General features: G+C 40.5%; 4 protein-coding genes and 1 pseudogene across 4 annotated transcripts; 2 read left to right on the top strand and 3 right to left on the bottom strand.

The window, feature by feature from the left end:
- Positions 1 to 2,683: 2,683 nt before the first annotated feature.
- LOC140675954 (uncharacterized) lies at positions 2,684 to 4,096 on the bottom strand. Its single transcript, XM_072910545.1, has 4 exons — positions 3,848 to 4,096; positions 3,511 to 3,769; positions 3,159 to 3,414; positions 2,684 to 3,086 (listed from the first exon to the last, which is right to left on the bottom strand). Exons 1-4 carry the CDS (start codon positions 4,094 to 4,096, stop codon positions 2,684 to 2,686), a joined length of 1,167 nt encoding a protein of 388 aa, XP_072766646.1.
- Positions 4,097 to 4,231: 135 nt separating this feature from the next.
- Positions 4,232 to 5,002, bottom strand: LOC140675955 (uncharacterized). The gene has a single exon (XM_072910546.1). The coding sequence runs from the start codon at positions 5,000 to 5,002 to the stop codon at positions 4,232 to 4,234; it is 771 nt and encodes a 256-aa protein (XP_072766647.1).
- A 3,244-nt stretch (positions 5,003 to 8,246) lies between these two features.
- Positions 8,247 to 8,969, top strand: LOC140675956 (uncharacterized). The gene has a single exon (XM_072910548.1). It carries the CDS (start codon positions 8,247 to 8,249, stop codon positions 8,967 to 8,969), a length of 723 nt encoding a protein of 240 aa, XP_072766649.1.
- A 102-nt stretch (positions 8,970 to 9,071) lies between these two features.
- On the top strand, positions 9,072 to 10,154 carry LOC140675957 (uncharacterized). Its single transcript, XM_072910549.1, has 2 exons — positions 9,072 to 9,959; positions 10,020 to 10,154. Exons 1-2 carry the CDS (start codon positions 9,072 to 9,074, stop codon positions 10,152 to 10,154), a joined length of 1,023 nt encoding a protein of 340 aa, XP_072766650.1.
- Positions 10,155 to 23,609: 13,455 nt separating this feature from the next.
- On the bottom strand, positions 23,610 to 25,997 carry LOC140675958 (uncharacterized; annotated as a pseudogene).
- Positions 25,998 to 27,025: the final 1,028 nt, after the last annotated feature.

The raw sequence follows: 27,025 nt of genomic DNA on the forward strand, positions 1-27,025 counted from the left end.
TCCGCGAGGCAATGGCGCCTATTTACGCCGCGCGTGCTTAGCGACCGTCCTTAGGGCCGTCTTTCTCGCCATCTTTTTTGCAGCGGCCTGATACTCGCGCCGGATTTGCCGATCTTTGTAAATTAATTTCTCAATAATTACTCCGAAAATCGTAAAATTGTACAGGACTTTTCTATTCCATTTAAGTCGCTTTACTAGAGTAGTATTCCTGACGTAATTATAAGACATTTTCTTCTTTACCAAAATTTTATTTAAAGCATAATTTTATGCTATAAGATAAAATAGTTAGCGACTCATGCGGCGGTAATCACCCGTCGGACGGTGAGCTGCGCCCGCGCTCGCGGTGCGCCGCGCCGCTCCTGCCTGCTTTCTATACTCGACGCGTGATTTGCTAACTATTTTTGCTTATAACACAAAACCTACGCTTCAAATCAAATTTTGGTAAAAGAAAAATTGTCTTAGAATTGTGTCAGAAATACGTCATTTTACGGACGGAAGGTTGTTCTGGGACACCCTATATATGTAAATATATATGTATATATAGAAGGTGTCTGGTAACTAACAAACCAATACTTAAGGATAGATTTTCTGGTCAATTTCAAAATAATTTTTTCTCAGTGAAAATATCGAGACATCAACAATTTTCAACTTATAAGCGATTAAAAAAAGAGGGTTTTTCACAAACTAAACAATTTGAAGTTAAGGGGTTAGACCACCTTGACACTTTCAAAAAATCGATTTTTTTTGCTTAAAATATTCCTTATAGTCTTAAAAATGATATATATTAGATCGGACTTCGAAATCGCAAAAGAAAATGATGTTTCGAGTGAGTATAGTGAAGCGCGTCACCGTGTTGCGCTACGTCGTGTAAGCGGATTATCAAAAGAGCCTATTACCTGCAAAAGGACACTTATTCTTATGAATTTTTTTTTGTACCTGTACATGGCTGCCAAAATTTTAACCGTTATTTTATACACGAGGTCAGTTATAGAACGAACAGACGCCAAAGGGCCAAAAACGACGCTCAGCGTCAAAAATCGTTACGAAAAACTTTACGCGTTTTTGTCGAAACAGCATTTTTCAAAACGGCGGGCAGCATAACTTCGCTAATTTTTATCCGATCGACTTGAATTTTTACGCAGATCTTTATTTCAACATTATCTAGGACTGTATGTAGGATTTTTGCGATATCTTAAAAATTCTTGTCGCTATCGCTTTATTTCATTCAAATTTTTGAAATTAAAAATGACTTTGTTTTTCAAAATGGCTACGTACATCCCTAGTTTTGAATATGTAGCAAATAAATATTTTTGTTTTTTTGTTCTACGACTAACCAGTGCTGAATAATCGTGTCCGCCGTTTTGCATGTCAATCAAAACCACGTACAAAAAGATAGCCATCACGCGCTTAATTTTTATATTAAATACTTTAAAAAATATTTTTTATATTCTTCAATATACTCATAATAAACACCAAAAAAGAATTTTTCCTTGTACAGTATAGTTTTCTTTAAAAAAATTCTTAAAAATGCTTTAAAATTTGAGGCTCCAAGGTGGTCTAACCCCTTAAAAGATTAACAAATTTATTATATTCTTCAGTTAATTTCAGGTAGAGTTTAGTTTAATAAAATTTTAATTTAAGGCTTAGTTATAAAGATATATAATGACAACGATTGGAAATTTGCAAAAAATGATTACCTCCTTTGTATGTGTTTTAATTGCCTTTGAATCTTGTAATGAGCATTATCACAATTGATTTTGATATGACACAAATAACTTTATTCTCATTATAATTTGATGTATACAGTAACGGAGACAAAGGTGAAATGCGAACTTTTCGAATGTGTTAGCACGGTAGTCGATACTAAAAAAATATCAGGCCCGTACGTTTTCACAGGATAATATTGTATATTAACATACTTGTCAGAAATACCGCTATATACGAATTATAGAAAATTATCGCAGTACCGTAACATACCGCGCGCCTTAACAAACTGTCAACTATCACTTATATAAACGCATAGATAAATGTTTCATTTTACTTACTAAATTGAACCATGAATCATAAATAAATCATTTAAATAAATTAATCTAACATTTCAAGTTTCTGTCGGTAAAATGCAAATCTTAGCAGCAGATCTTTTATAAACTCTTGTTGCAGTCCGAATAACTACAACTCTAGCCTTATTGTCCTTCCCTGGGCAGATTTCCTGCACTCTGCCTAAAGTCCATTTTAACGGTGGTAAGCCTTTCTCTTTACAAATTATTAAGGGACCAACTTTAATCGATGGTCAGCTGTCAGACATCCATTTAGTCCGCGCTTGGAGTTTTGACAAATATTCTAAAGCCCAACGCTTCCAAAAATGTTGTCTCATTCGCTCGATCGTTTGCCATCGCGATAATCTATTAACTTTTATATGTTCTAAATTAGGCTCAGGGAATGCAGTCATACTATTTCCTATCAGAAAATGTCTTGGCGACAAACAATTAAAGTCATTCGGATCGGACGATAATGTTGTTAACGGTCTCGAATTCAAAATCGCTTCTATTTGAGTCACTAAAGTAATCGTTTCTTTTAATGTCATTGATGCTTCTGTCGCTACTTTAAAAAAGTGTGTTTTAAAAGATTTCACGGCTGACTCCCACAATCTGTCGAAGTGCGGAGTACGCGCGGGTATAAAATGTCATTTAATGCCTTCTAACGCTATATTATCGATAATTTTATTCTTATCTATCTCTGAGGAGAAAAATTTCTTAAGTTCTAATTCGCGATTCGCGCCTACAAAATTCGTACCGTTGTCGGAGAACACATCTGACGGTTTACCTCTACGGCTAATGAAACGCTTGAAAACCCCGATAAAAATATCAGTGGTCATATCGGAAACCACTTCTAAATGTACGGCTTTAACAATCATACATATAAATACCGCGATATATGCTTTCGTGCGCTTAATGTTTCTTCGTCCGCTTTCTCGTATGTAGATCGGTCCACAAAAATCCACGCCCACCTTGCTAAATGGTCGAGCCGGTATCACTCTGTTGTCGGGCAGATCTCTCATCACTTGTTGTGATAACCTTGGTCGTGACCTAAAACAAATAATACAACCACGCAACAATCTACGAACTGTGCTGCGGGTCTTGATCGGCCAATATAATTGCCGTACTGTAGCCAAGGTAGCGTCTGCTCCGGAATAAAAATTTCTCCTGTGCTCGTACTCGATTATTAACTCCGTTAGCTTTGAGTGAGATGGCAAAATCCATGGGTGTTTGACCGTATATTGCACTTCTGCATTTCTCAGTCTGCCCCCACGCGAATCAATCCAAATTCGTCCAGCCACGGACTCCAACTCTTGTGCTCTAACTCTTCTGCCGACAGCGTCCGCGAATTTTTGAACTTCCCTTGACCTTTGCAGAGCTGTGCAAATTTTTTGCATATTGCAATCACTCGAAGTAATTTCTGAAAATTTGGTTATTATCTCGTTTACATTTTTTACAACAATGAGAGCAATACATTGAGACTCCTCGTCATCCTTCAAATCTTCTAGCGTCTCGGGCTCACAATCGTGATTTAGAAAACTGTCGTTCCGTAACCACGACGGGCCATTCCACCACAATGTTGAATCGCGCAAATCTTTGGGGTCGCATCCTCTTGATAGAATGTCTGCCGCATTCTCCTCTGAGTTCACATGCTTCCAATCTTCCATTGATGTGAGCTCTTGAATTTCTCCTAATCTATGCGCAACAAACACCGGGAGTTTTTTGTTAGCCGCCTTGATCCAATGAAGGATGAATCAGTCCAATAATATATTTTGTTGATCTTCATATCCAGAGAAATTTTTAACTTATACATGAGTCACGCTAATAGTAGAGCTCCACACAACTCGAGTCTTGGCATTGATAATACTTTGAGCGGAGCTACTCTCGATTTCGAACAGACTAAGCCGATTCGTATGTCTTCTCTGTTGTCGTCCGTTCTTATGAAGATGCAAGCGCCGCTCGCTGGCGTCACAAAATCCATGCAATTGAACCTCCGCGTCTGGCTCATCCGTGCCGATTCTACGCTGCATATCGAATCCATCCAGTTTACTCATCTCCATCGTGTTTTTGAGTCACTTATTAGTAATATCCATCGGCAGCCTGTCGTCCCAGCCTACTTGAATCTTTCACAAGTCTTGTATCAAGAGTTTAACATTTAAAATAACCGGTGCCAACAATCCAAGCGGGTCAAATATTTATGCTATATTTGACATAATGGATCTCTTGGTGTGTGATGCGTGGGCCTCCATTTTAATAGAATAATGGAACTTATCAGTTATATGATTCCATTTAATTCCAAGCGCTTTTGAGAAATCGTTTCTGTCCAATTCTCTCAACGTGCTACTTATAGATTCTTTTGGTAGATCCTGCAACAAATTAATATTATTAGATGCCCATTCACGTAAAAATCCACCTTTTGACAGCAATGATGTAGTTTGATCGCGAATTATTAATGCCTCTTCGAATGAATTAGATCCAGTTAATAAATCGTCGATGTAGAAGTCTCTGCGCGTTACCATAGCGCCTATAGAGAACTGCTCTTCCTCCAATACCACTAGTTGTTCCATCACTTTAGTAGCCAAAAATGATGCTGGAGCCGTTCCATATGTTAACGTGAGCAACTCGTACGTCTTGAGTTCTTCATCCGGGTTGTCGCGCCAAACGATTCGTTGAAGCGGAGTCTGATCATGACGCACCAATATCTGTCTATACTTCTTCGCAATGTCTGCTCTTAATGCGTATTTGAACTTCCTGAATCTCACCAATATCGAAAATAAATCTTGTTGTAACACTAGGCCAACCATCAACGCGTCGTTTAATGATATTCCATTGTTACCTCTGTTAGATGCGTTAAATGCTACCCTCAATTTGGTAGTCCTGCTGGAATCTTTCGTCACGCAATGATGTGGCATATAATACTGAGGCTTAGAGTTCCATGCAGCATTGTTCGTTTTGATCTCTCTCATGTGCTGCAATCTCAAATACTCGTGGATAAACTTAGCATACTTGCCTTTGATTTCTGGTTTTCTTTATAGCTTTCTTTCCAAATTTTTAAAGCGTTGAATGGCGATCTCTCTCGTATTTTCTAGTTTCTTCAAAAGGTCACTCTTGACTGGCAACGATATGATAAAACGACCCTCCAAATTACGCTCATATGTCTCCACGAAGTGTTTCTCGCAGTAGCGCTTTTCCGGCGATCTTGTAATTTGATGTTCATCATGCTCTACCTGCCAAAACTGAGTAATGCTTGCATTAAGCTGTTCATTAGTGACCAGATAGCACGTCGTACTGCGATCCGCTTGATCGGTCGTCACACAATTGCCCGAAACGATCCATCCAAGGACGGTCTTCTGCTATGTAGGCTGATTTTTCGAAATTTTGATTCTGCCGATGCACATCAGTTCGAAAAATATCTCAACGCCGAGCAATATATCCACGCCGTCGGCCTCGCACATGTCTGAATCAGCCAACTGCACGCCCCGTGGAATCTGCAAATCTCTCACGCTGACTCCGTTGATCGGACCTTGCTGAGTAATCCTATCAATTACCAAACAATCGAGTTTAGCTTCAAAGTCGTGGATTCTTGACAGTAATGTTATTTGCACGTAATCATGAGCCTGGGTTGAAAGTGCGCCCAGTCCGCTAACTGCTATTATTAGTTGAATGCTGCTTGAGGCCCAATGCCCTCGCACATTCACTCGTTATAAATATATATTTCTCATGCTTCGTTTGTCTTGTGATCGAGCCGCGAAGAGACCAAATATATGATAAGGTCGTCCCACTGATCCGTAGGCCTCTTCAAGGCCTTCAGAGTTCTCAGATGCTTTAATGCTCCGTTGATTAATTATCGTAACGCCACATGATCCTGTTTGCCTAGAACTGGCAATTTAAATAAAGCCTTAACATGTTTTTGAATTATTAATCTTGAATCGTCGTATCTTTCTTTTAATAATGTCCAAACTTCTGCGTAATTTTCTTTCGATGCGTCCAATGAATTGATGATATCTCTGGCTTCACTTTTTAAAGAAGATATCAAATATTGCATTTTTTGAATTGTCGGGAGTGAAGTATTATTGTCGATCATGCTGATGAACATGTTGTGAAACTGAATCCATTCCTCGATAACTCCCAAAAATACTAGTAAATTAATTCTAGGATATCTTAAATGATCATTTGAAGCGTTACTTATCTGATTTGTCGGCGTTCAATATCTATCCGTCCGTCCGTTACTCGTTGCTACAGTATTATTCTCGGTTGTCTTGCTCTCTATCATGGCTTCTAATGATGAAGTGACTGAAAAATATCTATTCTCGAATTCTTGTCTTTCCTCTTCATGTTTTTCCAATTCGTCCACCTCTATTTCTTTTATTTCCATTTGAACAGTGCTGAATTGCTCCCACGTTTCCGTAAACCTGCGCATTCGCTGACGTAGCTCAAATATTGATACATTTTGAATGTCTACTTTGTTAATATAATTCCGCGCTCTTGTTAATAGCCCTTTTATTTGCGAACATTTCAGTTTTAAAGATTTTAGTCTTGCTACATCGGAATTAACGACGCCCCTGGCTACGGACGATGGACTGCTTGATTCCGTCGGCATAAGTGGCATTATGCTTAAGTTATACTGCTCGTTGTTTGTTCGAGACGCGAAATTTCACGCTCACAAAAAGCGACAGAAGGGGGCATCACGCATTACATAAAATCATCGCGTCTAAAAATCAGTTTGTCAATCAATCGAGTTAATTAGCATTGTGCATTCGATTGCTGGGGTGTCTCATAATCACGCTGGAAAGTCTCTCCATAGCATGAGACAAACAATTTTTGTAAACATGTTTTGAAAAATCAAAGTCACAAACAATTTTATCGGATTTGACGTCACCTGAGCAATCAAAGCACAACAACAAGAAGTACAGCGGTTACAATTCAAACGGCTCGTACGCAAGAAAAACTCTCGCAACGCACGCCAGCGTCCAATCAGGGGAAGATACCAGCACCGCTATAAAAAAGGAGAGACGAGCTCGAACTAAATTCAAATCAGATATAAAACCGCGTTGTTCAATTCTTCGACAGCCTTTTTTGGAAAACGCAAGTAATCCGCTCGCTTCGACAAATCTCGCTTCCTTGCTCTCGCAGCATCGATCGCCGCTCTCGCTACGTGCATCTTCGTCGCCGTTGATGCACCGCCGCTTCGCTTACGCCGCATTCGCTTTACACTGACCGCCGCTACACAGTGCAGTGCATTCCGCAGCCGCTGAGAATTCGACGCTCAATTTCTTACTGTACTTTTGTAAATACCGCTCCCTTTTTTTGAGTGTTTTTTTGTTTGTGTCAATTGTGGGCTAAAACAGCCGCTTAATAAAGACAGAAAACTAAATATCACCAGTGCACTGTCCCTCTAAATACAAACAATCTATCCTTCCGCGACACTCTTTAACATTTTCTGATCCTTCGAGCCGGATGATTCAGCCGGCAACCGCAGTTCGCGAGTGTCCTCTTCGTGTTTTTTTGGCGCCCCGGGTGAAGAACGTGTAGTGTCAGCCATATCTGAAAAAACAAAGGTGCATTAATAATGAGCATGGATCTCAACTCGCTGATGAGCAGTCAGATCAACCTCCACGGTCGCATTAGTCGAGCCATAGACAATTTGAAGAAGATGGGGTCCGCCAATATCACCCTCGGCGCAATCGCATGAAGCTGCTGGATCAACAGTGGAGCAAATTCGAGAACCAGCACGATCTCGTCCGCGCCGCCTATAAGGATAAATATTCCGAAAGTAAGTACGTTAAAACTGACCTTTTTGACAAAACGGAGAACGCGTACGTTTTGCAGCGTAGCAAGTTCGCTGAGTTCGCACAGCAATTCGCAATTTCTGCTGCGCCTCCCTCGCAGGCGAGAGATGCCGCCGCGGATCACGCACCTAAGATCTCATTACCGCGAATCAAGCTTCAACCTTTCTCGGGCGCGTACGAGAATTAGCCGACCTTCCGCGAACTCTTCCTCTCGGTCATCGGAAACAATCAGGCGATCTCCAACATCGAGCGATTTCACTATCTTCGGTCCTGTCTCCAAAGGCCAGCCGAGCAGCTTATCCGACCATTAGCTATCACTGGAGAGAATTACGACCGCGCATAGGCGATCCTGAGCAAGCACTTCGAAAACAAGAGGGAATTAATCCGCGCCAGCTTCACCAAATTCACCGCCGTCAACAAGATGAAAAGCAAAACCGCCGAAGAGCTTGGTCGCGTGTTCAATGCGGTAACCGCGACCATGAATGCTCAGGAGAGCATCGGGAGGCCCATCAACGCGCACGGGATGGACCTTTTCAACCATCTTGTAGTCGAGCTCTTCGACCCGCGCACAAGACTCGAGTGGGAGTCATCCATCTGCGAGTCCTCCGATCCACCGTCGCATGAAGTCCTGATAGACTTCATTTGGAAGCGCATGTTGGCGCTTAGCGCCGCAAAGCCCAAGAACATCGCGAAGTCCTCTGGAGAGGCGCCGCGTCCCGCTAAAGCGCACCACGCAAGACCGGGGTCTGACCCCGCTCGGTGCGCTCTCTGCAAGGGCAAGCATCCCTTGATGCAGTGCTCGGACTTCAAGGCAAAATCCGCAGATGAGAGAAAGTCCTTGGTCGAGAGCCACCGGCTCTGTTTCAACTGCCTCGGAAACCACTTCATCGCCAAATGCCAATCAACTAAAACGTGCCTCATGTGCAGGGCCAGGCACCACACCATGCTGCATAACGCCTACACCGCATTGTCGAACAACGAGGTCAACGCTCTCTCAGCAGTCCACGAAAGCAAGGACTGCAAGGCGATCCTTCTAGCAACCGCTCGTGTGTTGGTCGCTGACCGCCACGGACACTCGCATGCCGCTCGAGCCCTCATCGACCAAGGATCCGAAATCTTCATCGTCTCCGAAGCGCTAGTGTAGCGGCTTCGACTCCAACGCTTCCACACTTCCGTATCCATCTTCGGGATCGGGGGAGCTCAGTCAGGATCTTTACGAGGGAAGGTGACCCTCAACTTCTCCATGATGACAGGAGCGCAGATCTCAGCCATAGCCTTCGTGCTGCCGCGCCTCTCCGCATACCAGGGGCCAACGATTCCAACTAGCAACCTCTCGCGCTGGCCACACATCCAAGGGCTCCCGTTAGCAGACCCGCGCTACATGGCTAACGACCCCGTCGACATGCTCTTGGGGGCCGAAATATGCTCCGACATCCTAGAAGATGGCCTTCGCAGAGGAAGACCACTTGCCCCCATCGCTCAGAAGACCTCTCTCGGGTGGATCCTCTCAGGAGGGTACGGCAACGCAACCTCAGGGGAGCAACGCAGCTCGTCGCACTGCGCCGTCGACCACGAATTGTCCGACCTCGTGCGTCGTTTCTGGGGACAGGAACGTGACGCACCCGCGCCAGCGACACTCACACCTGACGAGGAGCAGTGCGAAGACATCTTCATGAAATCCCACCAACGCTGCGCTTCCGGTCGCTACGTCGTGCGACTGCCATTTCGCAAGCCTCCCGTGCCCCTCGCCGGCACCCGCAAGCCAACTGAACGCCTCCTGACCGTCATGAAGGAGTATGAAGACCTACAACACATGACGTTAGCTAACGCCACTACACGAGATCAAAACAGATGTTACTTACCTCATTATGGAATTTTCCGGGAATCGAGCACCTCAACTAAGCTCAGGGTAGTCTTCAACGGGTCCCAACGCGTTCCATCCAACGCGTCGTTGAACGCGCACCTGCACATTGGAGCCAATCTCTTGCCTGCACTTGCGGACATACTTCTGCGCTGGCGCTGGCACCGATGCGTTCTCGTGTCGGACATTGAGAAAATGTATCGGCAGATTCTCGTGCATCCAGACGATCGTGACTACCAACGGATCCTCTGGCGGCACGACACAACCCATCAGGTACAAGGGTATCGCCTGAACACGGTAATACATACGGGCTGACCTGCGCACCCTTTCTAGCCATCCGGACGCTCCGTCAATTGGCCGCAGACGAAGGAGCTCAGTTCCCTCGAGGAGCAGTCGCGCTGCAACAAGATTGCTACGTCGACGACATCGTCACCGGAGCCGATAGCCTCGAGGAAGCGATTGCCCTAACGAGCGAGCTTCAATAGCTTTGCACGGCGGGCGGGTTCCCGCTTCGAAAATGGGCCGCTAACCATGACGAAATCCTCACTGACATTCCTCTGCAGCATAGACTTCAAAAATCGCCGCACTCGTGGGAGATGAAGAGCCACACCACGCTAGGCCTCGACTGGCACCCCGTAACGGACAGCTTTGCGTTCAACATCCAACCTCACAACATCACGGCATACACGAAGCGACGGGTCCTGGCCGAGACGGCCCGGTTATTCCGCTGGGATGGCTCGCCCCAGTAATAACCAGAGCAAAAATTATGATCCAGTCCGCCTGGTTGCAAAACCTGAGCTGGGATGCGCCGCTTTCAACGTCGAACGCGCAATCGTGGGAGCGATTCCTCGCTGGGCTCCCACAACTCCAGAAGCTGAACATCCGCCGCTGGCTGGGCTGTGGGATTCCAGGGACACGCCTACAACTGCACGGCTTCGCCAACGCCTCCGAAGGAGCCTACTCAGCGGTGGTGTACCTCCGAGGGACAAGGCCGCACGGACGTCCATCTGTTAGCCGCTAAAAGCAAGGTGGCACCCGTAAAGCGAGTGTCCTTGCCACGCCTAGAACTCTGCGCCGCCACCCTGCTAACCAACCTCACTCAACATATCCAAACTACTCTCAGTCTATTTACAGCGCCTGTCCATCTATGGTCGGACTCCGAGGTCATCCTCCACTGGATTCGCGGGCACTCCTCCCGCTGGAAGACGTACGTAGCAAACCGGGTGTCGGACATCCAACAGCGACTCCCCGACACTCAATGGCGACATGTTCCAAGACGCGAGAACCCGGCCGATTGTGCATCAAGAAGCATTGATCCAGGAGATCTGCTCGAACATCCGCTATGATGGACGGGACCCGCATGGCTGCTGAAAGGCACCTCGCAGTGGCCCGCTGCACTACCTGAAGCGCCACCAGACGTCACGGCAACGGAAGAGCGCCCCTTAACAGCAAACACCACTAGCACTGGCGATAAAGAGGAGTCTGAAATTCTTCTCAGATTCTCTTCACTGCACCGACTCCTACGCGTCACCGCATGGTGCCTGAAATGGCCCGCACCTACACCACACGCAAGGACATCACTCTCCACACACTTCAGTCAGAGGAACTGGACGACGCACTAACTCGGTGGATCCGCACAGTTCAAAGAAGCCACTACGCAGCCGAGATCGCCGCCCTGAGCAAGAATCGCCCAGTGCAGAATCGGAGTGCATTCGCCCCCATATCTCGATGACTCTGAAATCCTGAGGATGGGCGGCAGACTCCGACACGCCATGCTGTCGCACGACCAGCGGCACCCAATGACTCGCCTCGAGCCCACTGACACGGTGCAAGCTCCTGCAACAAATGCGCCATCACTTCTGGGAAAGGTGATCCCGAGAGTACGTGCATGAGCTTACCCCTCGACCGAAGTGGTTCAAGGACCATCCCGCTCCGGATGTCGGAGCTCTGTGCCTGCTGCGATCCGAAAACTGCCCGCCGAGTCGATGGCCCCTCGCGAGGATCATCAAGCTGCATCCCGGAAGTGACGGCGTAATCCGGGTAGTCATGATTCGCACGTCGTCCTCAGAGCTTGTTCGCCCGTTGAAAAAAATTGTGCTGCTCCCCGGAACCGAAAAAGCGCCGGGCACATCACCTCCGCACCATGCCCGTTAGCATCACGTCGTGTGCCGCGCGCATCCCAGTACATCCACTCCCTTTCACTTACCTCATCTCATCAGCACTCGCTGCACCATCACTTGTCAACCACGCACTCTTCACCGGTTTAGAAGACTGTTCTGTCATTTCGCTTACGCTTCACATTGCATTTGCACACATCCACCATTTCACACAACACCATTGATTGACAAGCTGATTTTTAGACGCGATGATTTTATGTAATGCGTGATGCCCCCTTCTGTCGTTTTTCGTGAGCGTGAGATTTCGCGTCTCGAACATTGTTATTAGCGAAAGTGTTAATAGATTGATATTTTATCGAAAATCTTTATATCTTGTGATAAGCGTTTAACGGATTTTTTTATTAGGCAGATAAATCTTGCCACGTATACGTGAGAACTTTCTCGAAACCACAACAGATTGTTGTGCCTCCAGGAGGGGGGCACAGGATTTTTCGGGATCCGTTCAGGGAAGGCCGGGGATACGACGGGCAGTGGCCACCTTTTATTTTAATATTATTTTTAATTGTTTACTTCCTTCATTTTATTATGATAAATAGCAGTTTAAAAGAAATCAAAGGTTTGGTATTTTATCACTGCTCCCAGCGTACGTATCTACACTCGTGTGTATTGTCGGTTAAAGGGAGAGAGCGGTATCTCTCATATACTCTGTCGTACAGGTAGTCTGATACGCGTCGATTTATCTCAGGCGCGCGTATATCTCTTAGTTATTCGTGTATCTCGTTCTATTTAATAACTGTCCGTGACGATTATTCCTCTTTAAGATCTGATCAACGATTGTCCGTCGCTTCATCGCGGCGGGTGCTGAGCTTCCCTCCGAACTGCATGGTTTTTCGGAGGGGGTCCCTTAGCAACATGACCAAATATGGTTATGTTGCTGAATTCGCGTTTTAGTGCAGGCGAGGAAGTTCAAAGTCGAATTTCCTCGCTTGTACTTTTAGCAATTCGGCGACACCTTTTCGGTTTCGTGTTCGCGCTCGGTCTCGGGCGCGCGTGGCTCGCTGCATCAGCGGTTCGCGCGATTATCGCTTCGCTCACGATGCATTCCTGCATCAATATAATTATATGTATATATATATATATATATATATATATATATATATATATATATATATATATTCATTAAATCTGTAGCCTTTTCTGGGGCTATAACAACAACAATATGTTTACTTGTTCAAGATTGTGTAGTGTTATATTCAGAAAGATAATATCTTTTTATTATCTGTTCTTTTTGATCTCAGACCGTCTTCTTCGATCGTCAATCCGGCTCAAAGGACCAAAATTATGTATGTGTTTTAATTGCCTTTGAATTTTGTAATGAGCGTTATCACAATTGATTTTGATATGACACAAGTAACTTTATTCTTATTATAATTTGATGTATACAGTAACGGAGACAAAGGTGAAATACGAACTTTTCGAATGTGTCAGCACGGTAGTCGGCACAAAAAAATATCAGGCCCGTACGTTCTCACAGGATAATATTGTATACTAACGTACTCGTCAGAAATACCGCTATATACGAATTATAGAAAATTATCGCAATGCCGTAACATCCCTCGACATTTTCATAATATATAAAAAAAATTTAGTATACCTTTGCTCTTCAATACAAATAACTTTTGTAATCAATTACTATGTTTACAAATTGAGTTTGATTCAAAGTATTAAATTATATATTACCCTCTTTTATTGTATATTCTTGTAATTTATTTCAAAAGCTTTTCAAATACTATTATATGGTATATGTATATACATATAAGGATGTTCCACCTAGAAGTGGCCACCCCCTTTTATCTTTTAAACTAAAAGAGATAAACCATAACAAATACCGTTTTAAAATGTCCAACTTTTATTATATCGAATTATCTACATTATTTTTAAAAAATTATGCATCTCTCTCCGTTCTTCAATACAGATAACTTTTGTCATCAATCAATATGCTTACAATAAAGTTTAAAGTAAAGCCATTTAATTTCATAAATATTATAATTTTTTTATGTTAAACATCAAAATAATATATATAATAAAAAACTGTTTATATTTAATTTTTAGTAATTAAATAAAATCCTTAATTAAATTTAATCCTTATTCATTGCATAAAAATTAACAAAATAAAATAAAAATAAAAAAATAAACACATAAAACATGAAAAAATAAATTGCTTTATTTTCATGAGAAAACAAACTATTATCACAAGCATTATAAAAACCTAAAATATATAATATTTGTGTATCTTATGAGAAAACATAAACTACTATCACAAATATTATTACATCAGCAGTCAGCTCGTTAAAAGAGGTTAGGGTTAGGTTAGGTAAGAGAGAGAAGGATAGTAAATATATATCTTTCTCTCTCGCAGAATTTTGCCCAGATTGCCTTATGGCGAGACTCTTATTAGAGGGTCTCTAAGTCAGGTCTGAGTGGAATATCTTATATACATAAATACATATACAGGCTGCAGCATTTATATTGAGATGCCTAAATATATTAAAGACAAAGCAAAATAGAAAGAAATGTTTCAGACAAAAGTTGTTTCGAGGGGGCCATGATATGGTACCATTGGTTTAACCAATCGTACCAAATCATGTTACGATAAACTTGAATAATTGTTGCAAGTTATATGAAGATCATGTTGAATTTTTTAAATGGGACTCCTTATATATTATTGCATATTCTTGTAGCTTACTTCAAGAGCTTTTTAAAATACTATAATATGTAAAATATTTTTTCATTCAGTATTTTTCGAGTTATAAAATTGGAAAGTTACAGTAAGCATACAGTAAATACCGCAAGCATTAACATATACTACGTAGTATACCTGGTAAATGTTTATCTTTATACAGTCAGCGCCAAATGAGTTCTGCTTTATCTGAATGTTATTCTTGACCTCTAAAAAGGTCAAGAATATAGACATTTTCCGTTGTTCGTTGTTTATCAAAAAGTTATAAAAATTTTTTTAAATTGACATTTTTTGCAATTATTTTATCAAATACTGAAAATTTAACAAAAATGTTTCAAATAAAAGTTGTAGGTCTCATATAGTCCCACTGTATCCGCGCATACACTTTCCTACCCATACAATAAATGGGTTGGGTTAAGTTATTTTTTTTGGAAGTGGAGCCCCCCGCAGGGAGGCAGAACCCACTGTATCAACGCATATACTTTTCACGCATAGAAAGTCTATGCGCAGGCATAGTGGGTTCCGTCCCCCTGCGAGGGGCTTCACTTCCAAAAAAAAATAACCTAACCCAACCCATTTGTTGTGTGGGTAGGTAAGTATATGTGTAGAAAGTGTATGCGCGGATACAGTGGGACTATATTATATATTATGTTATAATTAATATTGTATAAAGTTTAGACTCTTTATCGTTGTTTTTCTCGAAAACTATCACTCGTATAATAAAAATGGATAGGATATAAAATGTGTATTTTGACGATACCTACAACTTTTATTTGAAACATTTTTTTAAATTTTCAGTATTTGATAAAATAATTGCAAAAAACGTCAATTTAAAAAAATTTTTATAACTTTTTGATAAACAACGAACGACGGAAAATGTCTATATTCTTGACCTTCTTAGAGGTCAAGAATAACATTCAGATAAAGCAGAACTTATTTGGCGCTGACTGTGTAAAGGTAAATATTTACCGTATACCTTAAGCAATACTAATACCTGCGATATTGTAACTTTTAAGTCTCATAATTCGGAAAATACTCAATGAAAAGGTACTTTATCATAGTGTTTTGAAAATTTTCGAAGTAAGAATATGTAATAATATATAAGATCCCATTAAAAAAATTCAAGGTGATCTTCATATGACCTTCAAACGATTCATATTCAAGGTTAAACCAATAGTACCATATCATGGTCCCCTCGAAACCATACATCTTTTATCTGAAAAATTTCAATTTTGCTTTGTTTTCAATATATTTTGATGTTTCAATATAAATACCACAGCCTGTACATGTATTTACATATCTATATAAGATATTCCAGTCATACCTGACTCAGAACTCGTTTATAATGTAAAATGAAAAAGATGTTAAGAATTACGTTTTTTCACAATGTGTATCACATTTATTTTATTTTGTTCAAAGCATTATACACGTTTAAGTTATATCTTTATGTGTGATTTTTATATATTGTTATTGCGTTATTTCCTTTTCCAATGTAATATTCTTTAGTTTCATATTTGAAGCGCGCGCGCTATTTTCATGTACTCTTTATACAGCGGTTATCGCGGCGGAGCCACTTACGCAATATATCGATCTCAATCCGAGCAGTACTTCCGCCTTCTTCTTCGCTAACAAGACGACGTATAACACGATTGTAGTGTAAGAATAAAGGGCAAATAAATACATTGTAAGCCAAAACACTCAGCATTTTCTTTAGCCCATTAACTTGGGAAAAATTATATCGAGCACAAAATATAACAAATGGTCCTTCGAGCCGGATCATCACTACGATAATACACAAAAGGCGAGACATAACCAAGCACGCAGTACATGACTATGCATCTCGCACTCGAAGAGAAGGCATTCTCATAGGAAAAATTACAAAGGAATCAAAACAGGATTAAGGATTTCTTGTGTACGCATACCATACAGTACGATAAATCCCCACAACACGACGTTTGAGCGGTACATCCAACAGATGCATAGTAACAATTGTGTTAAATAAACGCTATTAAGTAACATTTATTCCGAGGTAAATATATTCCAATTTATTTACATTTATAATACACAATTTGAGCCAGTCAAATTCTTCCATATCGCATAGTGAATACAACATTTGCACGTATTTATTTTCTAAACTAACAAGTTTAATAAGTTACTATTTACATAATATCATCAATCAAAAAAAAAAGTGAGAGAGCAATTATTAGTCAAAAAAAGAAGTCATATCAAAGCTAAATTAACTCGATTTGTTAACTTTTTGAATGAATGCGACAATGATGAGCGGAAAAGACAAGAAATACCATCACGACTAGAAAAAATGAAATTGATATGGAAGGATTTCGACGTAGTGCAGACTGATTTGGAAGATCTTAATGAAGCAAAATTAGAGAGTGCAGAGCGTGATACCTTTGAAAACAAATTTCATTATTCCATCACTAAAGCTAGAAGCATGATTTTGACACTGCAAGTCAATGCCCCACAACAAAAAGAACAAAAATTAACTACCCAACCTATTCGATATTTTTATCTACATAATATGTCAACACACCAACAAAAATCAACCCATGACCAATCCGTCAATGCTTTTTACTCTTTAAAAAAACTTCCTTTTTTTGACGTTAAAATCGACACAAAAATTGAAGTCGTACCAAAATTTGACAATCTACATCAGAACAACATATTTGACCTCAAAGACAATTGGTTTATAAATTTATCCTCTACACACTTTCCTAAAGAGATACAAGGCTTTCTACAATTAGGCGATAATTTCAGCGTACCTTCCACCTCTAGATCTAAGATAACTACCGATTTTATCAAAAATTTCGAGAACAGTCTAAAAAAAGTTCCTGCCGAAAAAGGACATTGTTGAGAAGTCGAACACAAACCATCATTAAATCCCTTTCCACAAAATGAAACCACTAAAAAACTAATCAACTTACAATCAACTACTAACAACTTCTTAAAGGGAAACTCGAATCTTATCCTTACCAGAGCGGATAAAGGTAATGTTACTGTTGCTTTGGATAAAGACAAATATACCCAAATAATGGAAAATTTATTGTCAGATAAAGAGACTTATATTTTATTAAATAAAAACCCTATTAATAAACTAATCTCAAGCCTCAATGACATACTCAAACGGTGGAAAAAACAAGAATACATCTCGACCATTGAATATCGTAAAATGTCCTTCAGTGAAGGTAATTTACCGCGAGCATATGGGTTACCAAAAATCCATAAGATTAACATCCCTTACAGTTGATTGTATCATCTATCAATAGCCTATTATACAACTTAGCCAGTTGGTTACATAAAATCATGTACGACAGCTTCCCGAAACCGAATAGTCACATTGCAAATAGTTTCGATCTAGTCAACAAATTATCTAATTTACATATTGATAATGATTATGAGTTGTTTTCGCTAGATGTAATCTCACTGTTCACTAACATCCCTATCAATTTAGCAGTAGAAAGCATATCAAAGAGATGGCAATATATTACAAAAAATTGCAACATCCCGGAACCAGAATTTTTAACAGCAATAAACTTAGTCTTAAACTCTATATACTTTGTTTTCAATAACAAATTTTACCGACAAACTTTTGGCACACCAATGGGCTCCCCACTCCCTCCGATCATCGCCGACATAGTCCTACAAGACATAGAGGAGAAAGCATTGATGTTATTGAATTTTACCCCTCCCATTTACTTTAGATACGTAGACGACATATTAATATCGGTACCTCCAAAATTTATTGACCAGACAGTGACAATTTTTATTCTTTCCATAACAGAGTACAATTCACAGTGGAAAAAATGTCCACAACAAAATTAACTTTTTAGACCTCACACTCATTTTAACTAATAACCATCTAATATTTGACTGGTACCACAAGAACACGTTCTCGGGTAGATATCTCAATTTCCATTCCCAACATCCTAACAACCAAAAAAGAGGCACTATAATAGGCTTAATCGATAGAGTATTTTTATTATCACATCCTATGTTCCATGAAAAGAATATCAAATTTATAATAAAGATTTTACTTTTATAACTCCTATCCAACCGAGTTTTTATATTCAAAACAATTAACAACCGTATAAAGTTTTTAATTAACAATAGACCGTCCGATAAAAAATCACAAACACCCAATAATAACTCATACTTCACAATTCCATATTTGCATTCGGTAACTGATAAAATAAAAAATGCTCTAAAAGATGTCGACATCAAATTAGCCTACTACAGCATAAACAAAAACAACAAATTTATTAAGACACACAAAGATCCTATCCCTATTCCCATGAAAACAAACGTGGTATATAAAATTAATTGTCTAAATTGCGACGCTTCATATGTTGGTCAAACGGGCAGAAAGCTGAATACTAGGATAAAAGAACATAAGACCAACATAACGAAGCCTAATAACAACAAATCAGTGATCACTGACCACCGCCTAACATACAATCATGACTTTGACTGGGACAATGCACAAATACTAGACAATGAGCTTTATTACACAAAAAGACTGATATCTGAAATGTTACACATCAAACGACAAATAAACAGCATAAATCTACAAACAGATATAGAATGTTTGCCAGCTATTTACGAGAATATAATAAACAAACTGCCTAAAATCTAATGTCACCTATCTAACTCTTTCCATTTTAAATGTATTTTTCGTCCTTGAGCTCATTACTATCTGTACCATCGGCATAACCACACGTTAAATATCAGTTGCGCAATATATATACCATAGATTCAACAACACGCGAACGGAATGCATATCCTATAAACTTTTTCTGAGTCACCATCATTATACACAAAGTAGCGGTAAATAACTTTATTACAAACAGATATTTATTATACTCATTTTATTAATACAGACTTAACCCCTCAATCTAACTGCATACCTCCCTCGGTCTGGAAACCTCGGAGAATTGCCTCACGGGATTATTATGCAAGCCGTACAAGTTGGATCGTTTTATATATATGTAATTTATACAACTAACATGCGACAAATATGTACAGCGGTTCTAAGGCATTGATCCATTTAATCATGCGAATACGATCACGATTTTTAGTTTACACATTGCTTACGCCTTTATTATGCGATGCTTTCTCATTAATTTCGTTTTTATCTATTTATAATTTACTTATTTATTTTATATATTATGCTGAAGAGGATTCAAAACATGAATCGAAGATTCTTATTATAATTTCCGTCTTTTTATAGAATGTTACTAATGTACTTAATGTCAATATACCTGCGACACATCACCTATATAAAAAATTTATAATTTGATTCACATCTCCTCGCTCCTATTGCCTCTTTCTTATTTACTTATTTATTCATTCCAAAGTTAGACAGCCACACGAGATGAGAATGGGAATCAGAAAGAGCAAACAAAGAAAATCTTCCTAACATAGAGGATTTCATTGCATTTTTGGAAACAAGGTGTTCTTTCCTGGACGCTTTGACGCGCACTGGTGCACTCAATATAGCAAAAGGCGCGCAGAGTCATTCGAAGCAGCAGCAGGGCGGCAAGCAATTAAATCAAATACATGCTCATGTTAGCTCAGAAAATGCAGCTTGCCCCCATTCAAAACACTCATAAGATATTTGAATGTCTTATATTTTGCGATATGTCTACGCAGGCTCGCCTCGAGAAGGTTAAGAGCTGTAAATTATACTACAACTGTTTAAAACAATTTCATGGCAAAAAATATACTTTCGGATCATGTAAAAAATGTCACAAGCATCACAACACTTTATTACACATAGATAAGGCTGCTGATTCTAATACCTTTTCGCTAAGGGCTGAAAATGATAGCAGTGTCACGAAGCAAAATGATCCTATTTCTCCTTCAATAGAGCATACTAGTAAGAGCGAATTAAATAGGAACAATACGCAAAGCGCGATTAGTTCTCTATCTTCACATCATACACGTAATTCCTTTTTGCACGTTCTGTTGTCGACAGCCATAGTTCATATGCGTAATCATTCTGGGAAACTATGTGAATGCAGAGCTTTATTAGATTCAGGTTCACAGCCTAACTTTATATCACAGGATGACAACTATGCAAGCGCTTGATACTTCCTCAGCAGGACACAAACATAAAGATAGATAGAGTCAACAATGTCTCGTCCAGCTCTCAAAGCGAGACAACCGCCACTATATATTCGAGATTCAATAAATATCAGGAAACGTTGTCGTTTTTGGTCGTCGATAAGGTCATTAACAAGATGCCAGCCGTATCTATAGATGTCGATGCATTTCAAATTCCAGCTAATTCAAGCTAGCTGATCCCACGTTTCACGTGGCTGGCAATATTGATATGATCATAAGATCAGAACTCTGGAGGTTATTGTGTGTTGCTCACAATGGAAAGGAAGCTGTCTAAACAGCCAAATTTGAAGCGGCAATATGATTCTTTCATGGAGGAATACCTAAATTTGGGACACATGAGACTCATTACAAATGTAGCTGACAAGTCGCAAGAATCAGAGAGCACAACCTATTATTTGCCATATCATGTGGTTTTCAAGGAGGATAACGACAGTACACGATTAAGAGATGTTTTCAACGCGTCAGCGAAAACAAGCTCAGGCTTATCTTTGAACGATTTACAAATGATAGGATCTACTATTCATCAAGATTTGTTCAACATTATAATGCGCTTCAAGCAATATGTCTACGCAGTCTCTGCCGACATATCAAAAATGTATCGCCAAGTAAAGGTGAAGCCCGAACAATGCAAATTGCAACGCATTTTGTGGAGGTTTATACCAGAAGAGGAGATAAAAACCTACGAACTTCGCACAGTTATGGGGAAGCATGCTCAGCTTTTCTAGCCATTCGCTCCCTTCATCAGGTGGCGAACGACCTACGGCATCAATTTCCAAAGGCTGCTGAAATCATCATACGCGATTCTTATGTAGACGATCTCCTGACAGGTAGCAACAACGTCGATGATCTACTTCGAACAAAACAAGAAATCATCACAATCCTCCAGTCGGCCAAATTTGAGCTTCATAAATGGAAATCGAATCATCCTCCGTTAATAGAATCAAGCGAAAACAAAACGACAGTATCATTAGGGGAAAGCACTAAGATACGGTCAATCATGGGATACCTGTCTTGATATATTTCGTTACACTGCTGAACCGTCACAAAGTCTCAGACCCACGAAACGGCAAGTCTTATCTTGCATTGCTCAGATATTCGACCCACTTGGACTTTTAGGTCCCGTTGTCATAAGATCCAAAATAATCATGCAACAATTATGGCAAATGCAATTGAACTGGGACGAGTCATTACCCACTCAATTGCACATTCAATGGACACAATGGTATTCAAAAATCTCACATCTTAATTATTTAAAGATACCTCGACGTATTCTATGTGATAAACCAATACGAATGGAACTACATGGGTTTTGTGACGCTTCAGAGCGCGCATATGGCGCCTTTGTCTACATTAGAAGCAGAGACTCAGCTCACCAATATCACGTCAAGCTTCTATGCGCAAAATCCCGAGTGGCTCCGTTAAAGATCATATCATTGCCCAGACTTGAGCTCTGTGGCGCTCTGCTGTTATCTCAATTATATCAAAGAGTATTCGAATCTCTCAACATAGCTTTCGATGGTATACACTTCTGATGTGACTCTACCATAGTCTTATCATGGATCGCAGGAGATCCCAGCAAATGGTCTACATTTGTGGCTAACAGGACAGCAGAAATCCAGAAACTGTCAGCAAAGGGAGAATGACATCACATTCAATCGGAATTAAATCCAGCTGACGTTATTTCATGAGGAATAGACCCTGACGCAATTCAAGGTCATAAACTTTGGTGGAATGGATCTTCGTTCCTGGGTGACTATACTAGACAAAAGGCCAAACAGAATATGAATAGACTCACCGGCCCACTGCAAGTAGAGGACCTTAAGCGTAGCATGCAAATTCTTCTTATTATCGCTCAGAAAGAAAAGCTTATTTATGCGTTTTTGTGTTTTGCTACAAAGGCCGTACATTTAGAGGTTGTTTCAGATTTGAGTTCGTCAGCATTTTTGAACGCCTTGAAGAGATTTATCGCCAGGCATGGTAAATGTAATAGTATCTATTCAGACAATGGCACAAATTTTGTAGCAGCCAACAAAGCACTGAAGGACATGTACTAATTAATCAATGAGAACGAAGCTAAAATCCACGAATATTTGGAGCAAACCATTGAATGGCATTTTCTTCCCCCGCAATCACCTCACACACATGGGAGGTTTGTGGGAGTCAGCGGTTAAGGCATGCAAAAAACATCTGACGAGAATCATGGGTGCAACCTTATTAAGTTTTGAAGAGCTAACTACTATATTTACGCAGATAGAAGCGTTGCAGAGCCTGATATAACAGAGGTTAATGTAAACCGTCTCAATCACTACCAGCTGTTAGAACAAATGAAACAAAATTTTTGGAATCGCTGGTCTACCGAGTATTTAACACAACTCCAGCAGCAGAATAAATGGCGGGAGTTTCGACAACCGATACAGAAAGGAGGCATGGTTATTCTACGCGACCCAAATACTCCGCCCATGAGTTGACATCTGGGAAGAATATTGGACGTCTACCCGGGTAAAGACGGCTTAGTTAGAGTGGTGAATGTAAAAACAAGCAAGAGAATATATCAAAGACCTTTGAATAAACTTTGCGTTTTGTCTATTGAGGCATAAATTTCGTTTGAAAGCCCGAGCTTTTAAGGCTGGCGGTATTGTTAAGAATTACGTTTTTTCCACAATGTGTATCACATTTATTTTATTTTGTTCAAAGCATTATACACGTTTAAGTTATGTTTTTATGCGTGATGCCTTTTTATATATTATGTGATTGCGTTATTTCCTTTTCCAATGTAATAGTCTTTAATTTCATTTGAAGCGTGCGCGCTATTTTCATGTACTCTTTATACAGCGGTTATCGCGACGGAGCCACTTACGCAATACGAGGTGTGGCTATTAAATAACGAGACTGACGCTGTAAAACATTTTATTTTGATTTCATACATATTTACTTATTGTCACCTTCAATATACACCCCTCCTCTATCCCTACAACGCTCCATGCAAATCTTCCATTGTTCGAAACAGTGCTGGAAGTCTTCTTCTGTCAGCTCCTTCAGAACGCGTGCCGCTTTTTCTTTCACAGCTTCAACGGAGTCAAATCTTGTTCCTTTTAATGCAGATTTCACCTTAGGAAACAGATAGAAGTCGCATGGCGCAAGATCCGGCAAATAAGGCGGATGGTCTAACACTGGGATGCTGTACTTGGCTAGAAATCTCTTGACAGACAATACGGAATGAGCCGGCGCATTGTCTTGGTGGAGAACCCATGACTTGTCCTTCCACAATTCGGGTCGTTTTTTCCTTATTCTTTCACGGAGTTCGGCAAGAACGTGAAGGTAGTAATGTTGATTAATAGTTTGACCTTCAGGAACCCAGTGAAGGTACACAATCCCATGAATATCGAAAAAAATAATCATCATTGCTTTGAATTTTGATTTGCTCATTCAAGCTTTTTTGGCTTTCGGTGAAGATGGGCTCTTCCAGTGCATGGATTGGCGCTTCGTTTCAGGATCATAAGTAAAAAACCACGATTCGTCACATGTTATTATCCTTTCCAATAAGTTTGGGTCATTTTCAATGGCATTCAAAGTGTCAGTACAAACATTTTTGCGAGTTTCTTGTTGTTTAAACGTGAGAATTTTAGGCACCATTTTGGCACACACTTTTTGCATGTTAAAATTGTTATGTAAAATTTGCCGTACGAATTCTTTATCAATTCCTACAGTTTCAGCAATCGCACGAATATTTAACCGACGGTCAGATTGAACCAGATTACCGATTTTTTCGATATTGTCATCCGTTTTTGACGTGGAAGGGCGACCCGGGCGTGAATCATCTTCAACGTCTTCTCAGCCATCTTGAAAACGCTTAAACCACTTAAAAACACGTGCATGCGATAAACATTCATTGCCATACACTTCTTTCAATAAATTATAAGTTTCAGTAGCGGTTTTTCCAAGTTTCATGTGAAATTTTACAACAATTCGTTGCTCTCTTGTTACACTTAACATTTTTCCGGCGAAACAAAAAAAAAAACAACTCTAATGCGAACGAAGGCTACGGCTATACGGATTTGTTTACAGAAGCGAGAGGCAAAGCATTCGAAAGAGAAAGTTTCACGATAAACAGCTGTCAGTCGCTGGCGTTTGGCGCATGCGCACTTCTTCTGTAGCAGCGTCAGTCTCGTTATTTAATAGCCACACCTCGTATACATTATGGATAAACAGAATTGGATGAATTTTTTATCTATAACAGTTGACATTCCTCTCTCTCACCATCAGACCTCCGCAATCAGTCGGAAAGGACACTTCCTCCACCTGCGGAATCATATGTACCCCCTCCCTTCCCCCTCAATCTGGGGGACATTTTGGTACCTCCCCTTAAAAGTAAGTGGAAAAAATTTTGGTGCTAGGACGTAACAATATATATATATATATTGTTACGTCCCAGCACCAAAATTTTTTCCATTTACTTTTAAGAAACACCAAACTTATAATATAAATCGAAACAACAAGTTACCGACTACATTTTAGCCGATAAGTTATTCATTAGACAAGTTACCCATTATAATCGTTACCGACTCTAGCCGACAGTCCGAAACGTTAATCATAAAATAGCCGCTCTCCCACCACCATAGGACTCCCCTGCTATTCCGAACCCTTAGATAACTTTTCCTACGCGTCCACCCCACTCTTAAACCCTGATCCGCACAAACCGAGGGACTTCGAAACAGTCCCAAAAATCGACACATTAATTCGAGACTCTGAGCGATGCACTTCTCTCTCTAGAAGTGCTCCTCATTCTTGCAATTCTATTTCGGTACGCGATTCCATTTCCAAACACTGTTCCAAGTCAACACGCTTTCCATATCCACATTCGTTTCCACTTCAGTACGCGATTCTATTCCATACAGTTCCACTTCAACGTCATTCTGCCTCACGCGAGCGCATATTATATCGTTACTTCATTATACTACGTCCGTACACCCTGCGTCAGTTCTCTGTGCCGATAGCTTTCTGATTTATATTCACGCGTCACCACTGTAACCATCCAATGTAAGTTTAGTCAAAATATACATATATTTACGAAATCTCATTGTGCATTAATACCGAAACATACCTGAACCCAGTCCACATTTTCTACGTTCGGCGTCATATTAAGTTCCAATCCGACCCTCAACAGACCTGGTTTCGACTATTAACCAAACCAACGACGTAGCGGTGCAGACAATTGCACGCTCGTTACTACCCCTACCCAGCCGATATCGTGCTAATATTCTGCACATACGGCACTCTTACCCTAAGACCAAAGCTTACACCTTCTCCTGATAGCATCGTACTAATATTCTGCACATGCCACCTCCCTACCTCAAAACCAATGGTCGAACCCAGCGAACACGCAAAACTAATTTGATCTTTTTGTAGATGCCAAAAATAAGAAGAGGTGGACACAAATTCCACGCGCGACGTTTATACTACGAATTCAAATACGCCCCCGTCAGTGAAGCGAATAGTGAATTCCTCGGGACGGATGGCCTATATTTTGACTTAGAATACGAGGCGTACTTTAACCTGGCGCTACGAGCGAAGCAGGTCAAACCTCTGAGGACGGACATCCGCATAAAGTCTATGGGATATTTCCCGTGGCCGCGCAAACTAATACCGTTCGACACGTAGCTACTGTTTCACCCTCTGCCGCCCGCGAATTACGTATCGGGAGATCCGAGGAAGACCCGCTACCTCCAGTTACGCGACGAGATATATCTAAACTATGGGTATTCCACCCCCGAGCACTGGAGTTCCGCGGAACAACCGATAATAATAGATTAACATTACGCGGAACGAAATATAATAATATCTTGTAGTAGCGTTACTTAAAATACGAAACTTGGAAAACCCAGAGTTTTCTCGTGCCGACACTTTTTACGACCGACCCTTTTTTTTGCTTCCTGCGCTTTGTTTGGGCCAGCTCGCCTTCGGCTAAACCCTTCCGAAATAGTATTTTCGCTCCGCACTGCCGAGGTCGGTTTACGACCGACCCTTTTTTTTATTATTTCCTGTGTTTCACGTTGACCACTCTCTCTCTTGTCGAGATTTTCCAGAAAATAATACTTACTTCCAAATTAATACTCGTTCCAAATAATGTATAACGCGTGTTTTATTTTATTCATTAAATTGTAAACAATCAATATCTAATCAACTGAATCAATACAAGAAACTTACTTTTCGTTACTTAATTATTTGTAGCCCCAGCTACTCCTTCCCTGTTCCGACCGCGACTAACAACAACGCTTTATACGGACAATAACAATAATAATATTTAACCATAACTTATTGATAACACACCTACATGTGTTACGGAC

The sequence above is a fragment of the Anoplolepis gracilipes genome, unplaced genomic scaffold (genome assembly GCF_047496725.1).
Source record: "Anoplolepis gracilipes unplaced genomic scaffold, ASM4749672v1 Contig22, whole genome shotgun sequence".
Classification (NCBI taxonomy): domain Eukaryota; kingdom Metazoa; phylum Arthropoda; class Insecta; order Hymenoptera; family Formicidae; genus Anoplolepis; species Anoplolepis gracilipes.